Source organism: Miscanthus floridulus, chromosome 9, assembly GCF_019320115.1.
Source record: "Miscanthus floridulus cultivar M001 chromosome 9, ASM1932011v1, whole genome shotgun sequence".
NCBI lineage: Eukaryota > Viridiplantae > Streptophyta > Magnoliopsida > Poales > Poaceae > Miscanthus > Miscanthus floridulus.
Window position 1 is genome coordinate 101630260 of NC_089588.1, and position 19082 is coordinate 101649341.

The 19082-nt window shown below is 47.9% G+C and overlaps 1 protein-coding gene across 1 annotated transcript; it reads right to left on the reverse strand.

The window, feature by feature from the left end:
* Positions 1 to 10170: 10170 nt before the first annotated feature.
* On the reverse strand, positions 10171 to 18861 carry LOC136484023 (uncharacterized). The gene is made up of 3 exons (XM_066481192.1): positions 17869 to 18861; positions 12413 to 12708; positions 10171 to 11249 (listed from the first exon to the last, which is right to left on the reverse strand). The coding sequence occupies exons 1-3, from the start codon at positions 18777 to 18779 to the stop codon at positions 10900 to 10902; spliced, it is 1557 nt and encodes a 518-aa protein (XP_066337289.1). The 5' UTR covers positions 18780 to 18861; the 3' UTR covers positions 10171 to 10899.
* Positions 18862 to 19082: the final 221 nt, after the last annotated feature.

Here is a 19082-nt window from a genome sequence, read left to right on the forward strand (position 1 = left end):
GTGCTCGACGACGAAGGTGCTAGTGAAGTTGCCAGCTTCCCCCGTGCTCAGACTGTTCCAGTCCAAGGCTGCCTTCTCGTCGAACACGACGTCGCGCGAGACAAGCACCTTGCCTCCGCGTGGGTTGTAGAGCCAGTACGCCTTGCTACCTTCCGCGTAGCCTAGGAACACCATCGGTGTGCTCCTGTCCTCCAACTTGGTGACGACTGGCTTCATCTTCCTAACGTGGCTGATGCAGCCGAATGTCCAGAGGAAGGACACGCTTGGCTTACGCCCATACTAAGCTTCGAACGACGTCTTACCCTTTAGGGCCTTGGTGGGCGCGCGGTTGAGGAAGAACACTGTCGTGGTCATCGCCTCACCCTAGAACCTTATCGGCATGCTCTTGGCCTTCATCATGGATCGAGCCATGCCGACCACCGTCTGGTTCTACCGCTCCACCACGCCATGCTGCTGTGGCGAGTACGGCGCGGTGTGGTGTCACACCACACCCTGATCTGCGCAGTACACAGCAAACTCCACCGAAGTGAATTTGCCGCCCCAATCAGCCCTCAGTACGCATAGCTTCTTGCCGCTCTCTGCCTCCGCGCGCATCTTGAACTTCTTGATCGCCGCCGCCGCTTCGTCCTTGCTCGTCAGGAATTGCAGCCACATATAGCGACTGTAATTATCCACGAGCAGGAGAAGTACCATCGACCACCATTTGTGGCTGACGTGATTGGCCCGCAGAGATCACCGTGGACGAGCTCGAGAGCGTCCACCGCGCGATACTTGGCCACCTTTGGGAACGGTAGCCTCCTCTGCTTCTCGGTCAGGCAGTTATCACACAGCTCACCTGCGTGCTTGATGTGGGGCAGTCCTTGGACCATCTTGCCCCGCCGACCAAGCATGTCGAAGCTGAGATGGCCGAACCAGGCATGCCACAGCCACGGCTCCTCGGTGTGCCATGCCACCAAGCACACCGGCTGCTCCACCTTCAAGTCGAGCAGGTAGAACCAGTTTCGGGACCTCTTCACCTTGGCAAGAAGTCACTGCTCCCGGTCCCTGGTCCTGAGGACACCGTCCTTGATCAGTACCTCGCTACTGCGCTCATCCAGCTGGCCAATGCTGATGATGCTTGAACGCAGCTACAGGATGTAATATACATCCGTTAGTGCGCGGTGCTTGTCGTTCTGGCACCTGAAGATGATGGTGTCGCGCCCTCGGATGGCCACCCTTGAGCCATCACCGAACTTCACCGTGCCGGTCACGTCGTTGTCGAGCTTGGAGAAGGCTGCCTTGGAGGCCGTCATGTGGTTGCTGGTGCTGGAGTCTAGGTACCACCGCTGCTCCTGCTCGCCGCCCACACGTCCGAGGTGGACTTGGGCGCACAGTTCATCGAGGTTGACAGCCTTCAGGGCCTTCCTAGGCCCTTCCACCGCCGTCACCTCTCGCATCTCCTCGGCCTCAACGTCGTGCAGAGCACAGAACGTTGCCATCAGGATAGTGGCCTCATCATCATCATCAGCCTACGCCAGATGAGCCTCAGCATTCTTCTCCTGCTTGCGATTTGGGCACTCCCTTGTCCAATGGCCTGTTTTCCCGTAGCACCGGCAGGCGTTGAGGTCGACCTTCTTCTTCTTTTCCGAAGAAGCCTTGCCGCGGCGCTTGCCATCGGCATCACGGCTAGAGGAGGCTATCCCGGAGTTTCTTCGGGCAGCCCACTCCTCTGTCAGCAGCAGCTTGCCGCTGTCCTTCGTCGCTGTAGCCTACTCCATGCGCTCGTCCACCGCCCGCAGACGGCCTGTCACATCCTCAATGGTGAGGGTAGACAAGTCCAGCATCGTCTCTATGGAGAGAGCGATCTGGATGTACTTCGTCGGCATGGAGTGGAGGTACTTAGAGACCGTCTCCTCTTCGTCGATGGTGACGCCGTGGCTTCTCAGCTTGCTGATGAGCGTCTGTAGGCAGAGAGAGAAGTCTTCCACCGATTCACCATCCTTGAACTTGAGGTTGACGTACTCCTGCTTCAGAAGTTGGGCCGTCGTCTTCTTTAAGCGGTTGGAACCGACGCGCATCGCCGCAATGGCCTCCCACGCCTCCTTAGCAGAGCTTTTCGCCCCCAACGGCTCCCTGTACTCTGCCGGTACAGCAGCGAGGATAGCCTCCAACGCTGACATGTCGTCTTCTTCATTTTCGGTGCCCTTGTCAACAGCATTCTAGAGCCGTCGAGCTCTGAGCTTGACCTTCATGGTCACCGACCACTCGTCATAGTTGGTGCGAGTCAGCGTCGGCCAACTGGTGCCGCTGACCTCCGGCACCGTGCGCACAACGACCTCCTGTCGTGGCTGGACAGCCACAGGCCCACAGCAGCTCCGCTGCTGTCGCCCATCTCCAAATCGTCCGTCATAGCCAGCGAACAGTCCGGCGACGGCGCTTGTATTTCTCTGATACCACTTGTTAGCCCACAGGATCTCCGGCACGGGTGAGTTGACCACTCACCAGCATTGCCGACCACGACTATCGTTGTTCGACCACACACTATAGCTAGAGGTAGAAGAAGGGAGGGAGAATAGAGCACACACAGCACAAGCACCAGCGTTGGCCGGAACTATATATATAACTCTCTCCATCTAGTCCTAGTACAGCTGTCATACTGTTACAGTGACTAGATTGACAGCAGGGTTAACTCTGGTGCCTGCCCCTGCTGTGGCTACAGTGCGGCAGGTGAGCCGTTCGGCGACTGCCCCTGCTGTGGCTATAGTACCACAGCAGGGAGCCTTTTCGGCCCCGTCCTCCCTTGCCGTGTGTTCACACAGGGATGCAGCAGATTATCTAACACCTAGCAGGTTGGCAATCTGCCCTCCTCAATGTCATGGGCAGAGCTGTTCTGGTGAACTCTGTGCTGGACTCTCAGTTGATCTATGCAATGTGTGCCTTGCCCTTACCACCTAGAATCATTGCTCAGATGGATCAGCGCCGCCGCTCCTTCCTCTGGAGTGGAGAGAGCTCTATGACTGGATCGCAGAGTCTGGTAGCCTGGGAGAAAGTTTGCTGGAGCTGTGATCATGGCGGACTAGGGATCAAGGATTTAAGCCTGATGAATGTCTGCCTACTCATAAAACTCCTTCATCGACTTCAGGTGGCAGATAAGTCGGCCTGGGTGATCTGGGTCAGAGAACACGCCTGCCTTACATCTTTGGAAGGTGATATCTGTGGGTCTCACTGGGATGTGCTACGGACACTGCTACCACTATACCAGGCAGTCACCACGGTCACCATTGGTGATGGTGCTCAGACCTTGTTCTGGTATGATGCTTGGGATAATGAAGCAGCACTGGTGGATCGTTTCCCGGCACTCTACAGTCACTGCATCAAAAAGAAACTCTCAGTGGCAAAGGTCCGTGACATGGGAGTTGACAGTACCGGCCTCTTTGTGGATCGCTTGTCGCTGCTGGCACAGGCTGAGCTATCGGAGGTGCGCCAGATAATTGCCGGTACCCAATTTCAGGACACGCTAGATTCTCGAGCTGGAGCCTTCTGTCTCCCAAATGGAAAGTTTGACTCGGGAGGCCTTTACAGATTATTAAAATCCCGTGACGGAAGTCCGCTGCCTGCTTCAAAATTTGTTTGGGAAAGCCATGCACAAACGGGTTCAATTCTTCATATGGCTCCTCATGCAAGGTAGGATCCAATGCAGGACCAACCTGGTGCGAAAGAAGATGCTGGACAATGCAATTTGTGAAGTATGCAACCAGGAGGATGAGACGGCAGAACATGTTGTCATGGACTGCCCATTTGCAAAAGAATTTGGGGAGCAATTGGATTCCATTTTCCTCCAGACAGCTCTGGATTGATCAGCCAGCTGCACAATCTTCAGCGACCAACCACCATCCCGCAAAAACATTTTGGTACCTTCGTGGCTCTCTGTTGCTGGCAAATTTGGAAACGTCAGAATGGAGTCGTCTTCAGATCGGAAAGGAAAAGTATCAGGCAACTACTTGCAGGCTGCCTGGAAGAAGTAAAACTATGGAAGCTGCGCCTGCCGAAGAGAGACGCCAATCTTGCTGATTCCTGGGCTGGTGTTTTTGCATGTGCAATGTAATATAATATCTGAGTGTGTTTGCCAAAAGGTGTGAAACAATGTAATGAACAAACCTTTTGCCTAAGGGCACTGATCAAGCAATAATATATTCAGGTGGCCGTGCCTATCAAGATAACCTGAAGCGAGCAGGAATGTACTTATTCTATTCTCTCTGTGTTGCTCAAGGTCTAATGATGGTATTAATTGTGATTCCGGTTCAATTTTATGGTAATACGTTCTTGGTGGAAAAGATCGTCAGCCATCAAGTTGGGCTCAGCAAAGAAATAGTGTTTAAATACTGTGAGGCAACTAAACTCAAATACTTGAATGACCTGGCTTCATCGTCTGGTGAGGATTGGAATTTCATCACGTATGGTGCAGGCTTGCTGGATTCAGAGATGCCAGAGGACAACGTGTTAGGAGCAAGGCTTCTAACCACGCTGATCGAGCAGGGTGTGCCGGTAAGACGGCTGCTGCTTCGGTCACCAAGACACAGGATCGAGAAGCTGATCGGCACCCTTGCCTGGAGATGTCCAGACGAAGGGGAGCTGAGATAGCTTGCGGCGAGGATTGTTGGGCATCTCGCGCCTGATCTGAGCCTCGCTCAGTTCCCAGGAGCACTAGAATGCATATTCTCTCTCCTAGACAGCTCTGGTTACACCAAAGAGGGCCTGAGAATCCTAGAGAAACTTGCTCTCGACGAACACAACTGCAAGGTGATTTGCAGCACCGATTCTCTGTTGTCAAGGATTGTTGCACCAGTGAGCTCCGAAAATTTAGTAGAATATACCAAGACAAACAATGCATGGGCTAAGGTGACAGATGGATCACTGAAGCTGTTGAACCGGCTTATGAGATCTCCTGGTGACACCGGCAAAGAGATGCGCCGCAGAGTTGCAGATAATAGCAATGCAGTGAAGAACCTAGAGGAGGTTCTGGCCCTGGAGATCAACAGCTGCAATAATATCATAGTGCTACAGGTTCGAGCCATAGATATCCTTGAACAGTTATGTTTGGGTGAGTCCACCGGCCTCCTCCAATAATTTGGCTAGGGAGACAAGAGAATATCTGATTATGAAGGTACGGCACATCTTCCTTGCTGACAAATGGATGAAAGATTATTTATCTGAGACAAGGGCAAAGCTAGACAAAGGAATTGAAAGCCAACTTGTGAAAAGCAAGAATTCAAAGAAAAGCAAACACCAAACTAGGCAGGCATTAGTGGAGGAACTGGAGAACAAGATGGAGGCAGCTCAGGAAACTGTTAGCCAGCTGAAAGAAAAGGCTGGGGAAGCACTAGCCCAACTGTGCAGGGGAAATCAGATTTTTTCAGACTATATCACCGGCTTCACAGGAGCTTCACAGGATGTTGTCCATCATCTTACTGAAATGTTGGACTCTGAGGAAAGCACCATCAGATGCAGGATATGTGCAGCATTGATCCTGATGCACTTGTGTACTCACTGTACGTTGGATTCGGATGGCCGCTATCTGAAGGAAATAACCTTAAAGAAGGTGCAAAGCATGTGTTCATCGTATTTGCCGATCTTTTTTCTCTAATTGATATTGATGTAACTCTAGTTTCTAGAAAACACCAACTGCCACAACCAGTTCCAAGGAAGCTAATAGAGTATTTGTACTGTTACCATGTTACGCAGGTACTGAAGGAGTTGCTGCACAAAAAGACAGAGGCACAGGCAACAAGCACAGAGAACCAAAGGACGGAACAAGCACAGGCGCGGTGGCATAGCATTTCACAAGGAGGGAACGACATAGAGAACCAAAGGGGCAGTGGCCACGATGAGCAGGGACACAGGCAGGTAGATGAGGAGAGGGCCGAGAGGGGGCTACAAGTCGCCCTGCTATCGCTCTGTGCTGCGATCCGCGGGAGATGGATCGACGCGCCTGAATTTGCAAGTGTGGTGGCTCAGCTGGCTTCCCCTGAACATCTTGCTGAGAACTCAAGAAGCTCGTGGAAGAGAACAATTACCCCTCGACGTCCTGCATGGCAACAGTAAAGCTCACCTGTGAGCTTGTCATAGAGTTGATTCCGCACGATCATCGCTCCGAAGATGTAGAGATGAAGTGATCGTGGACTTGCTATACGAGGCTTCCAAGACAATGGCCGGGCTCGAGAGCTGCATACTTTTCGCTGGCACCGATAGCGATTGCTATGGGATGCCTGTGAAGCCTTTCTGTTCTGATCTCGTGGAGGAAGCGCAAGAGCTTCTGAGACGCAAAGAACAGGCACTCGGACTGAATGTTATTTGATATATTGTGTGATTTCAGCATGGAGCGGTCAAATGGTCGTCATGAACTGGTGATGTCTGCCCTCCCTCTCCCTCTGAAGCCAACTTTAATTTTATTCTGTCGTGTGTGTAGACAATATATTCTGGTTGGTGACATAATCTTGTTGTATTATTGTATAAACTCATCATTTGGTATGGTACAATGATTGTGCAATAATGTCTTGTATGCGGTAGAAACAGGGGCGGTGGCTCCAGAACAGAAGTGTGGGTAGGGGGATGCTGAACTATTATTATATAAACTCATCATTTCTAGATACAGCTGAACGAAAACACCCTTCGCCTCTAAACGAAATGAAGACAATTTAGAGATGGCTGAAAACACCGATCAGCTTTAGAAAAGTGGCTGTGGCTGGTGTTTTTTCAACCACCTTTAAAAATTCTAGCGAGAGGTCTAGTGCTTCACAAGAAAAAAAGGAAAATCCTAGAAATTGTCACAAGAAATCAGAAAGATGTTACCATCAATTTGTTATATTCTTATCACAACTGATAATAATAGTCATTAGATTATTTTGTTTTCTAAATTATTACCCATCTTTACAATTCTGAAAAGCTACATAAAGGAATCCGTGAATCTGTATCTAAATTATCCCGCCTATGACATTATGAAATATAATCTAAAATAACCCTGAATTTGCATCTAACTACCTGCACTTAAATCTACACCTAAATTTAAATCTAAATTACCAATTATGCCATTATTAAAAAATATTTCCTTTTCCTTTGTGTATTATGAATGTTTGCTCTCTCATCTTGGAATGAATAATTACTCTGTTTATGTTTTTCAAATGCCTAATATACAGTTTGACATTCCTCTATGTTTGAATTATTTGGCTCATATGAATTCATCTTGAATATGAAACTTTGTGGGACACAAGTAATGTAAGAAGTCTAAGTTATTGTGAGATATGATATAGCATGATATGAGCTACTATAATCTTGTTCCAAGTGAGGCATGAATTTTCGAAGTTATTTGTTTTGAGAACGAACAAAAATGTAAATTTCCTCAATGGTGAGAAAATTCCTACAAAATCCACACGTGATCTTATATTATGAAAAGCTTTCTAGATATGCTATTGTACTTGTATTGAGTTTTATCAAGTCTTCATAGTGGCGGACCTAGCATTTCTTCAAGACTAGGGCCTATGATGACGAAAACTTTATCAGCCATGGTGCAGGCAGCATAAATTGCATCAATTTGACTTGTATGTAAGTTCACTCACTAATAGTTAGCTTAAAATGGCGAGAACTCTTGAAAGAACTGCTCTGATTTGCAGTATATACTTGGACCTTGCATTGAACCCACAGCTGCAAGCTTGCAGCCGCATAACTTCACCATGGCAATGGTGCAAAACTCTTGGTGATGCTGTGTTGAAATCTCCTAACTACTGAATGCTACTAATCATTCATCGGATTCTTCACCGTTCAGTGTCACTACTCACACAGCAAAGTCATTAATTTATTAAGGAGCTTTTAATTTGGTAAAGTAGTGACAAATTGTCAAATTCTATATAAACAAAAGAAAGTTTAGGAGTTTCTTAGTTAGTTGCAAAAATGTGTCCAATAAAAAATGTCAGTAGATCTGTCTCTGGTGGTCTTTACCGAGAACTAGGCAAGACATTACCCACAAAAGAGAGAGAGAGAGAGAACTAGGCAAGACAGTGCCGCAAGCGTTGAGCAGAAGAGAAGCAGAATAGTAGAGACTTACCTGTCGTAGCTGCGTTGGACCTGCGGGCCGCACAAATTGGCCTGGGGGCGCCGCCGTCTCGGGGCCGGCAGCATGTGCAGTTGTGCACGCCCAGCTAGGCCATCGGAAGGCCGGTGGCCGATGGTGCTGAAGTCGGTGGAGGCTGGTTGCCGACTCGCCGGTGGGCGCTGCTGCGGTGGCGAGGCGGGCCATGCGCAGAGCACTTGCTGCCCTGGTCGTCCGTAAAGATGGCAACGGGGAATTCTCCGTCGGAGGATAAGCCACCATCCCCGTCCCCACGGGGGGGAATTTTCCCCGGCCCCGTCCCCATGAACAACCACGGGGAGCCTTTCTTCCCCATCCCTGATCCCCGGCGGGGATTTCGTCCCCGCGGGGATCCTCGTCCCCGATACAACAACATACACAGGCATAAATCTTGCAAGGTTGATAGATTCACACATGCATAAATCTAGCAGCAAGGTTCATAGATTCATAAAAGATCACAGATTCATAAATCATGTGATACTCATTAGTCTAATCAATCTAGCAACATAGTTTAATAGCAAGACACACGCCAACACAGGTGTATATATACTTCGGGGCTAATGGGCCTTTTCTTACATGGGCCTTGCGCCCCTGGCTACTGCGATTCGATGGTGCTGCTTCACGGGGCGGGGATGCGGGGATCGGGGTCGGGGACCAGGGTACCATCCCCGTCCCCGCCATCCCCGACGGGGACAACAATTCTACCAATTCCATCCCCGTGGGGATCAATTCTCCACCATCCCCATCCCCTAATGGAAGAATTCCCCGCGGGGAATCGGGGATCGGGTCCCCGTTGGCATCTTTAGTCGTCCGGCAGCCCGTCCTCCAATGGCGGCGCTTCAGGTGCGGTCAGGGACTCTGGAGGAACTGGAAGGCAATACCCTCCCTATATGTCTGTCGTTTTAGTTTTCAGAAAAAACAACTTTGACTAAATATATATTAAAAAATATTAATATTTATGATACATCATTAATATCATTGAATAGATATTTAAATCTAATTTTTTAATAAATTTATTTAGAGATAGAAATATTGCATGTATTTTTTATAAATCAAGTCAAAGTTATCGGCACACAGATCGTGACGACAAACATTTAGGAACGGATAGAGTATGTCCTAGACATTTTCGTTATGGGCCTTCACTCATAGGCCTTAAAACTATGAAAAACTATATATGGGGGTAAAGGTGCTACTGGGCCAACAACTAGGGCCTAAGCCCTAGGCCCAGATCTGCCCTGGACAACCAAGCTAGTGACATGACGAGTGCTTGACGTGCCTCTAACCTATGAAGCAGGGGCGGACACACCGGTGGGGCGGGGGGCTCAAGCCCCCCTACTCATATTGCAGCAGTGGAACCCCTGTGGAGCCCCCATGAATTTTTAGGCAAAGTTCTATAGTGTAGGGGGGCTGAGATTTAAGATCGAACAGCAGTGTTGTTCAGCCCCCTAAAATATTTTCTGGGTCCGCCGCTACTATGAAGTTATGGTACATGAGTGTTTGATGTGGTGAAGACTCTTCACTGAAGAGCATCCCAATCAGGTTCGGGAAGAAGTCTAAAGAGGGGAGGAAGAGGAAGAGGAAGAGGAAGAAGACCAAGCTAGAGTCAGGCGTGCCTTTCAAGACGTCAATTTTATTTAGGTACCTGCCATACTGGAAGGACCTGGAGGTCTCCCATAGTCCCCATGCCACCAATAGTATGCGCTTGGAGAGAGTAATGTTTTCTCCTGCACATTTGAGTGTTGTAAATCCGTACATCCCAATCTGGTATGTTTGTACTTTGTAGGATGTAGCACTTGTGGTGTGACTATCTTGAAGAAGGATTGGTATGTGTTTCTGATAAAAGATGCCAGGAACACCAATTCTTGGAGTCTTTATTACTTGGTTGCCATTTACTGATAAATTCTGAATTCTAGTAACAATCGGTCGGCATATTATGTATTATGAGTATCCATTCAAATCTTTCCTTAAAATCAAAAGTAAAATAACTGAACCCATTATGCAATCTCCCAAATAAGCAAAACATTGGCATTATAAAGATCAAATTTATGCTTAGATCGTCACGGTCTATAGGTCCATGCACCAATAAAATAGCCTACTATACATATTGCCCGTTGTCTGTTATACGGTCTATGTCAGAGATGGTATGTGCTTGAAAACGGCGGATATCTAAACTATAGACCTTTATTACATGCTCCAAGAACTAGCCGCAGGAGAGAGAAGACCTGACTGGAGCGATTTGAACGTCGAAGCCAAACTGCCAAAGAAGCCAAGCCAAATTCCTGGTGCAATTTGCTCATCTGTACTGATGCAAAACTATGCTTCATTTCTTTCCAACCGCATCCATTCTGTTATTGCAGATCAAAACCGGTTGCTCAGCAAAGAATTTCTTTGAGGCAGAACCCACACACACTCCATTATGTGTCAAGCACATTACAAATTAGGATGGTTACTCAGGTCACGAAGATGTAAATCCTGGAAAAAAGAATATGCATCCACCGCTATGCTCATATCAGACTATCAGAGATCACTTCACCCTTGCATCTGAGCCCACTGCTACCAAAATAAATAAATAAATGTACTAAGCATAGCTGACATTCCCGGTGAGTGAACGCACTGCACTATTCACAACCGAAAAATTATAATGAGGACCATTATTTGCACTGCACTATTCACGAAGCCGATTCATCAACAAAGAATTTCTCAACCTTGAACGCTGTCATAAACAAAAACACTCGAATTATACTGTCAATATGGATCTCATCTGTTAACATACACAGCTCTAGCAGGATCAGGTAGTCCTAATCTAAATCCAACTCCTTTCTGCTCTTTACAGTGGCATTCTGCTTCGACTCTGGGTCTAGAATGTCCAAGTCCCATGCCGTGGCAAGGTAACCATAGAGGACCCATGTCCGCTCTCCCTTGCCGTCCACCTTGACCAGCATGGGATTATTATTGCCCCCATCACTGGTGTGGACGATGCTCCGGATGCGAGCCCAAGCCGCTCGCCCGTGGCCTTGGCGCTCGAACAACTCAACGAGCCGTGACGCATTGTTCAGACCATCAAGGCTGGCAGGAAACTTAGCTTGCATGGACCTCTGCCCGTCCTTCCCAGGGAGTGGCTGCACATCGACACCGGCAAAGCCCATTTCTGGAATACAGCAGTTGGTGAACATGTCAGTTTCTGATTGTTGTCTATGAGAACGCAAAATAGTAGATTCACAGATGCATAGGGTAGGCATGAATTATTAAGGGGCGTACCCAGTGCAGAGAGCTCCCGCTCTGTGCGGGGTCTGGGGAAAGGTGTTAGTGGCAAGTCTTACCCTCGCCTATACAATGCAAGGAGACCGCGACTCGAACCCGGGACCTTCCGGTCACAGGCGATAAGACTCTACCGCTTGCACCAGGCCCGCCCTTCGTAGGCATGAATTATTGCCCACGCAAATTCCTAGCACTTTAGATACCTCGGCATCCTATGGACTATTAAAACATCACAGGCACATATGGCGTGTTTGGATGCAGCCCTGGGCTGGGAGCCCCCACCAGGCATGCGCATCTGACCCTAGGCACTCGAAATCGAATGGCTAACGCCTGGGAGCAATGCCTGGCAGAGGCAGCTTTCCCACACTGCCATCCAAATAGGCCCATATAGTGGGGAAACATCACTACCACAAGCGCAGCTGAACAGTTAACACATAGTTAACTATAATATGGAAGAAGAAAAGATTCACTAGTTTATCAAGTTCCTGCACTAGGTGTGATGATGCAACAAGGCCTTCTAGTCCCAAGCAAGTTGGGTCCTAAGGCTAGAAATGAAACCCAACAAGAACCACCCCAAAAAAGCAGATAAATAAATAAAGTGAAAAGGCCATTGGTAATAATAATAGTAAAAGGAATTCGTGTGTACATTTTAGCAGATAGCCTCCAAGGCACCAGCCAGATCATCCTCTGCTACACAAAATAGGAAGCTAGAGGACACTGGCTACATTTATATTATAGATAGAATTCTTATGGCAGGTCCAACAAACTATGTAAATTGATAAGTAACAAACCGAAATACTGAGGAATTCAACTGTCAGCCAATACAGTTTTCAACGTTTCTTTTCATTTCTATCTAATGCTTCTGAAAGACAGGCATCTTTAAAGAAACCAAATAACAAGTTTTGGTCAAACCAAATGATTTTCCCCCAACTTATCTGTCCAAAAGAACAAAGAGAAGGCAAAACATCAAAAGTTCTGATGATTAATAGAGTAATCAATCAGAAGTTCAGAACTACCAAGATCACAGTGACATAGCAAGCATTGAAGAAGTACCTCTCAGCTTGCTCTCCATATCTTTATCACTCATGCCATCCTTTTGTCCATCGTGCTTTGACTTGTATGTGTTCTCAATTACAACTGTTGGTGGCCATAAGATAAGGTCTCCTTGATTGGCTTCAGCATCGATAGTTGATAATGCTTGGTAAGCGGTTTTGTGAACAGGGGCTACGGAGTAATTCCAACCCATAAGAACACATAAAGCTTTGTGAAACCCTAGGTGATCAGCACGATGCTCCTGATTCTTTGCATAGTATGCATGATTGAGGAGCGCATGCAAATCTACAGAATCCCTGTAATCAAACCATGCATACAATCGGCTTCAAATGAAAATTATGCATAAAACATTGTCTTCAGACAATAATCCATGCCACTCTCAGAAAAACCATGGTTGTAAAACTCATTGTGTGAACTAAATGGTTCATAAAAGAAATCAGGAAAGTACAATTAGTAGCAAAACATTTTTGAAACATAGGAACAAAACAAAGGATCAATACACATCCACAATAATTGTTCAAAACAAAAAAATGGGATTCAACAAACTACCCAGGTAGCAAAATAAGTTGGGAAAATTGTGTTCTTGCCCTTGTCCAGTACTCCAATAGTGATTTTGCCCCTATTTTTTTAACTTTGTGTTTTTGTCCTTGTTATTTTGAACTGAACTGTCCGTCTGCCCCTGCTTTGGATGTCCGTCAGATGCCCATTAAATAGATGAATTAAAAAATTTCCAAACCTGAAAAGAAAAGTCCAAATGCCCACACTGCCCCTTATCCCTTTATGGCTGTTTCTCGACTCCACCAAGACACCGACCACATCGGAGAGGGAGGGAGCGGGCGGCGCGGTTCCAGGCGGCGGAGCATGCGGCATGGGTGCAGCGGCTCGAAGCAGTGTCGGCATCAAGGCGGGCGGAGCAGGTGCGGCATCGGGGTGACGTGGGCGCGGAGCGGCCCGGGACGTGGGGGCGGGCGTCGCGGCATCAGGGCGGGCGGCGGCGGTAACTAGCCGCGGCTGCCGGCGGCGCCTGGTGACGTGGACGCGGAGCGAGCTGGGGCGCAGGGGCGGGCGGAGCGGCATCACGGCGGGCGGAGCGGGCGGCTCCGGTGCCTGGCCGCAGCTCCCGGCGGCGCCTGGCCGCGGGTCTCCGCAGCGCCCGTCCCGCTTCGTCCCTCTACCGCCGCCGGGCCTGGGCCTCGGCTTCTCCGTCGACGCGGGCAACAGCGAGGACCGGAGCAGCAGATCCTCCACGGCCGCTCCCGCGCCGCGCGTGCCGCTCCCGGGCTGCGACCACGCCTCGGTGGTGCTCTCTCCGCGGGAGCGGGACAGGCCGTGGCCCCGCACCGCCGCCGCCGCCGCCGCTTCCATTTCCACCGAGGCTGGGTGCTCACGGTCCAGCGTCGAGTCTGACCTCCGCAGCTCCAACGCCGTCGTGAAGGCCCGGCAGCAGCTGGGTGCCGCCGGCCTCAATGGTGTTCGCAAGGTCTTCTCTGATTGTTGTGGCCACGGTGACGAGGAGCAGCTGAGCCAGGAGGTCCAATCTACGGGTCGCTGCAGAGGGAATGGCAGTAGTGTGGCGGGTAGATCGGTCCGGTCAAGTGCTGATGAGGAGAGTGTTGGGGGAATGGTGGCAATGGAAGGATGTATTGGGGTGCTGATCCTTGCAATGAGTCGATTTTGGTACTTCACACAGCACAGGAAGCACTGGAGAATGGTATGGTCAAATTGTCTATGCTTATTATTTCCATGAGATGGGACACGTGCGGTTTCAGAAACCCGTCTGCGGCTTATTATTTTGTGGAAGAACATGAAGAAAAGTTACAGTGGCACTCTTTATGGGAAGAATATGTGGGCAACTGCCAAGAGCTTCACAACTGACAAGTTCAACTTCTTCATATTGTTGTCATGATGCTAGCAAAATATAGCAAAGGTGCTGCCAAAATTTTGAATATTTATCAATATTAAATCTGAGTTCAAATAATTGCCAGTTGTGCCAAATATGTTTGACCAAATTTAATCAATTGTCAGCATACAATAAAAAAGTATAATTCCAAATCAGGGTAAAATCACAATTAGGCATAACAAATAGGGGCAAAATCGCATGGGCATTCATGTCCTTTTGTACAAAGTTTAACACCGTTAGGGGTGGATGACGGAGCAGGGGCAAACTGGTGCTTCGTTTTGAAATCATAGGGGTAAATTCACAAAGTCAAAAAAACAGGGGCAAAATCATAATTTTGATACAAAACAAGGGTAAAAACGCAAGAGCCCCAAATAAGTTTGCTTTGCAGCACAACATAGTTCCAGAAAGTAATGACAAGGCAAGAAAGCAAAAACCAAGCATGAATGCATTCATGAAAAGAACACCACAAATGTGCAACATGTAAGTTTGCATATTAAGCCCATAAAGGCCAAGATGCGTTGTATGGTTATCTCTTCACAATGACATATAAAGTGGTTGAAACCGGTGAAAATCTTGTGGAAATTCTCCAATCTAAACATACCTCACATCAAAGTATGTACTGTGTTTCTCTTCATTTGTTGGATTATTTGCTCCAAAACTGAAACTGATTTCTATTCACAATGCCAAAAATAATTAAAAACAACGATTACAGCTTTGCAGGCACATGCCGTTCCACAATAAAAAAATGGGGTAGTATGATACAGTTCAAGTTTTCAAAAGTATGGTCCTGGGACAAGTGATTCACACTGAATTAAAACAAAAACTCTGCTAGTTTGGAGTTAAGCGGGATTCTTCGTATGTTTTTTGTTGAAGGAAAGTGCATTTTAATTCTCATTAGTACCATAGCTTAACCACCTGACTTAGTTTAGGGTCCACTTAACCTCCTAAAGCATTAAATTTTGTAGTACTATGAAAAAACTCCTTTGATAACGGACAATGGCCAGTCAGTTGTGTTCATCAGCACATGGAGCAATTGACTGGAATACACAGTAGGGCAGCAGATTTCATAATTCTAACAAATATATGACAATTACCAACATTATGACACAGAAATGAGTTGGGTACATGCCTACTTTGATAATCCCGTAGTTACCAAGTTCCTAGGTCAATTGGGTCATGGAACAGGGATTAAGGAACATGGTGCGCTCTTTGAGAAAGATATCTCCACTACTGTCTGCTGCTTTCCAGAACAAGAACAATGTTTCCAGAATAAGGTACGTGGCAGCGTATCACATTCCCAGCGATGGATAATCCACAATATCACTAGTATGTGTCAGAAATAATCCTGTGTGTCAAGGTTCAAGTAGTGCATGTGTTCATTGCTATCAATGCTAGCTAGGTTTTAGTTTGTAAACGAGATTACTGGGAAGATCAGGCATTGCCTGCATTAATTAGGGGGGTATCATGGGCATGTGTACAACCCTGTATGAGAAAACAATGAGGACTAGTGTGGCCGCATCCGCATCAACCAAAAACTACTTGTGTTATTTTGGTACTTGTGTGTATCCACCAAAGAGAAAAGCTAGTATGTGTTTGTGATAAACACTCAAGAAAGATGGAGCAATTTCCAACAGTATGACCACAGGGAATTATTTTATCACAGAAAGGTTAACGATCCAAATAAGTGCATGAAATGCAAAACTAGCCACTTTTAAGCCTTAGGCTGCACAAATGGGCAAATGGCAAATGACAGGAGGTAGAACTGATCCTGGTAAGAACTGCCGAGTCTGTGTTGAAGCAAGCTCAAATGCTATTTAACTGTTTGAAGGTTTGATCATCCCAACATCCTTATATTTGTTGTGGCAGACTCAAATGAGGTGTATGACTCGTGGAAGTAACTCATCCTATATGAGATAGTCCTTCATGGGATCAGACCATTATTTTGAGTAGAGATTATTCCTATACTTCCACTAGAATGTACCTAATGATTCAGTCCATGTCATTCCTGAAACTAAACAACAGGCCTAGGTTCATAATCAATGGATTCTCACTATCTCATTCCTCAAACCAACACTATATGAAATAAATATCTTGAAATGTCAGACTAATAGTAATACTTCCAACAATCATTGACTTAACACAAGGAAATGTTGAAAACCCCAGGTATTCCAGAGCTTGGGGCTTTCTCAATTTGAAAGTCTAGTATGCTATAAAGCTGGTATATTAATTTCATATTTAGAAGTCAACCAACATGACATTACAAGTTCACAATTAGAGAGAAGAATCAGACTAAAAAAGTAACCAGAAAATGTGTTCCAAGATATTTTAGATAGAGATCAGATCCAAACCTAAGGATCCCAAGAAAAAATGCCAGACTTAACTGCTTATCCAACGTACAGTCATTTGTCCCAAGCAAGTTGGGGCGGGCTAGAGCTGACAAAACAAGAGCCAAAAAGAAGCCAGGTGAAGAAGAAGAGTTGTTGTAGGCCTGGTAAGCCAACATAAAACCCAGTCACTTGTGAAATCAAGAATAAACAAGGGTAGGTGCTATCTGACAAGACTCTAGGAGCGCTGCTATTTGTATATAGAGTATTGAGCAATGTCGCTCAGTTACTGAATAAACACATGAATAGTTCCATTGTGTTGAACATCATCTGATACAAAACCAATTCCCATTTGGGAAAGAAAAGGAAAACAAAGAAAACAGGTAGAGGGAGGCCAGTTAACAAAATCATGAAGAGAGCAGAGGCAGACAAAGGGTACATCCATATTTCAAAAAAAAAATGGTATGACCTTGAACTGTGTGGAGAAGCATGGACTGCATAAACTATTTAGTGAGAGTTTAACCCTGTAGTAGACCTATCAGCAAAGGCTAGCCCAGGTCTGCTTGTTTTAAATTGAATTTTAATTGACTCTCTACCTATGTTTCTTCCATCTATTGGTCCCTTGTTTTAAATTCATTTTTAATTGACTCTCTACCTAAGTATCTTCCATTTATTATTTTATTGTACTAATAGAACATGAGGGCGCCAACTGAGATGATTTCATTTATAACACTAATCATTAATACAAACTTTTTTAAAAATAAATAAACCTACAACTAGGTATTCCATGGCTAGCACTCCTTGGACAAGGAATGCTACATAGCCTCTACTCATAGTCATAGGCCTACACAAGTACACAGCATAGGATATACAGACATGCATGGTTGGCGACTATGTGTCCGGGCGAGTGCTGGGTCCACCTGGACGCCTAGGTGACAAGGCCCCACTATTTCCCGAGGCGAGCTGGTTACGCCTAGGTGGCGCCTTTGAAACAGGGCAGACATGTCACATAAAACTGGAAGGTTTTCGCTTTTCAACTAAATAGCTAAAGAGCACTCTTCAGGTTCTTCACAGGGGGGCAACAAAATTATGTTTATCAAACATTGTTATACGCTGTACCATGCTAGGCATGTACATCAAGTTTGGACATTTTAATTTTCTTGGTTGTACACTCAATAAGCACATCCAAACATAAGACCAAACCAACAGGGCTTTCAGATTTTTCAGCATACCTTTGACATACAGGGCATTTCAGCTGGGAAAGCTTCCCATTGGCCCGGTAATTCTTCTTATCTGCTTCATTCTCATTTATCAGCTTCACCATCTTAAGAAAGGCGGTCTTCAGCACCTTCGGGTCCACCCCCGTCTCCTCCACCTTCACCTGCTTCGCAGCACGTGTCTCAGACTTCTGCTGCTGGTTGCGTCCGGAGGACTCCCCGGGCACACCACCATTGGCCTGATCCTCCCACTTCCGCTTCGAGACAGGCACCGGAAGCAGCCCAGCAGCAGGCAGAAGTGCGGTCATGGGTGGCGGAGGAGCCCACCGCTCGATGGGCGGGCGCAGCAGGGGCAGCGGAGGCGGGGGCGGGGGCGCCAAGAGGTGCGCAGGTATCGGCGGCGGCGGCTGGCGGAGCTGCGGCGGCGGCTCGTGCGGGAGAGCGAAGTAGGTGCGCACGGTGCCGTCGGAGAGCGCGACGGTGCGGCGGTCGAGGTCCTCTAGCCCGTACCGCGGCGGCGGCGGGATGGCGGACATCACCGCCTCTACCGCGGCCACGGTGAGCAGAGGCCGCGACGGGGGCGGGGGCGGGGGCGGCAGCAGAGGCGACGCGCCGGGCGGAGCGTGCTGCTGCGGGTGAGGGTGCGGGTGCTGCGCGGGGATGAGAGGCGAGCGGCTGGCCTCCCCGTTGACGCTCGGGGTAGGGTCTGTTGGCACGGGCGCCGCCGCGGCGGCAGCACTGCCGCCAGGACCGGCGGCGGCGGCGTTGCCCGGGTTGGTGCGCTTGTTGGGGTTGGGGTCGGCGGCGGACGACGAGGAGGACGACGCCCTCAAGGCAGCGGCCTGTGGGTTCTGCGCCGCCACGGTGGGCGCCGCGGGCGGAGGCATCGGCGTGGGCTTGGGCTTTGGATTGGCGGCGGCCATCATGCCGGAGGATTTTCTAGGGTTTCGTCGGGGATTGGAAGTCGATTTGGGGGAAGGAAAAGGGCACTGGCTACATGCGACGTGAGATAGGTGAAGATTGACTTTGATGAGTGGGACCAGGTGTCATAGACACGTGAAGGGAGCAACCGGACTCGGAGCAAGGGTGACATCAGAAACGGCATCGCCTGGCAGTTGACACTAGTCGCTTTGGTGAGATCATTTTTTATTTTTAATAGCGAGCCAAACTAGTAATTTAGCTATGGCCTTGTTTGGTTAGCGAAATTTTTTGGAAAATAATACTGTAGT

Bases quoted from the DNA above. Each gene is read 5' to 3' on its own strand.
- LOC136484023 (XM_066481192.1), bottom strand. From the start codon at position 18,779: ATGATGGCCGCCGCCAATCCAAAGCCCAAGCCCACGCCGATGCCTCCG. The intron at 12,709-17,868 runs GTATGCTGAAAA...GTTTGATTACAG, and splicing joins AAATGCCCTGTATGTCAAAG to GGATTCTGTAGATTTGCATG. The intron at 11,250-12,412 runs GTACTTCTTCAA...GCTGTATTCCAG, and splicing joins TATGGAGAGCAAGCTGAGAG to AAATGGGCTTTGCCGGTGTC.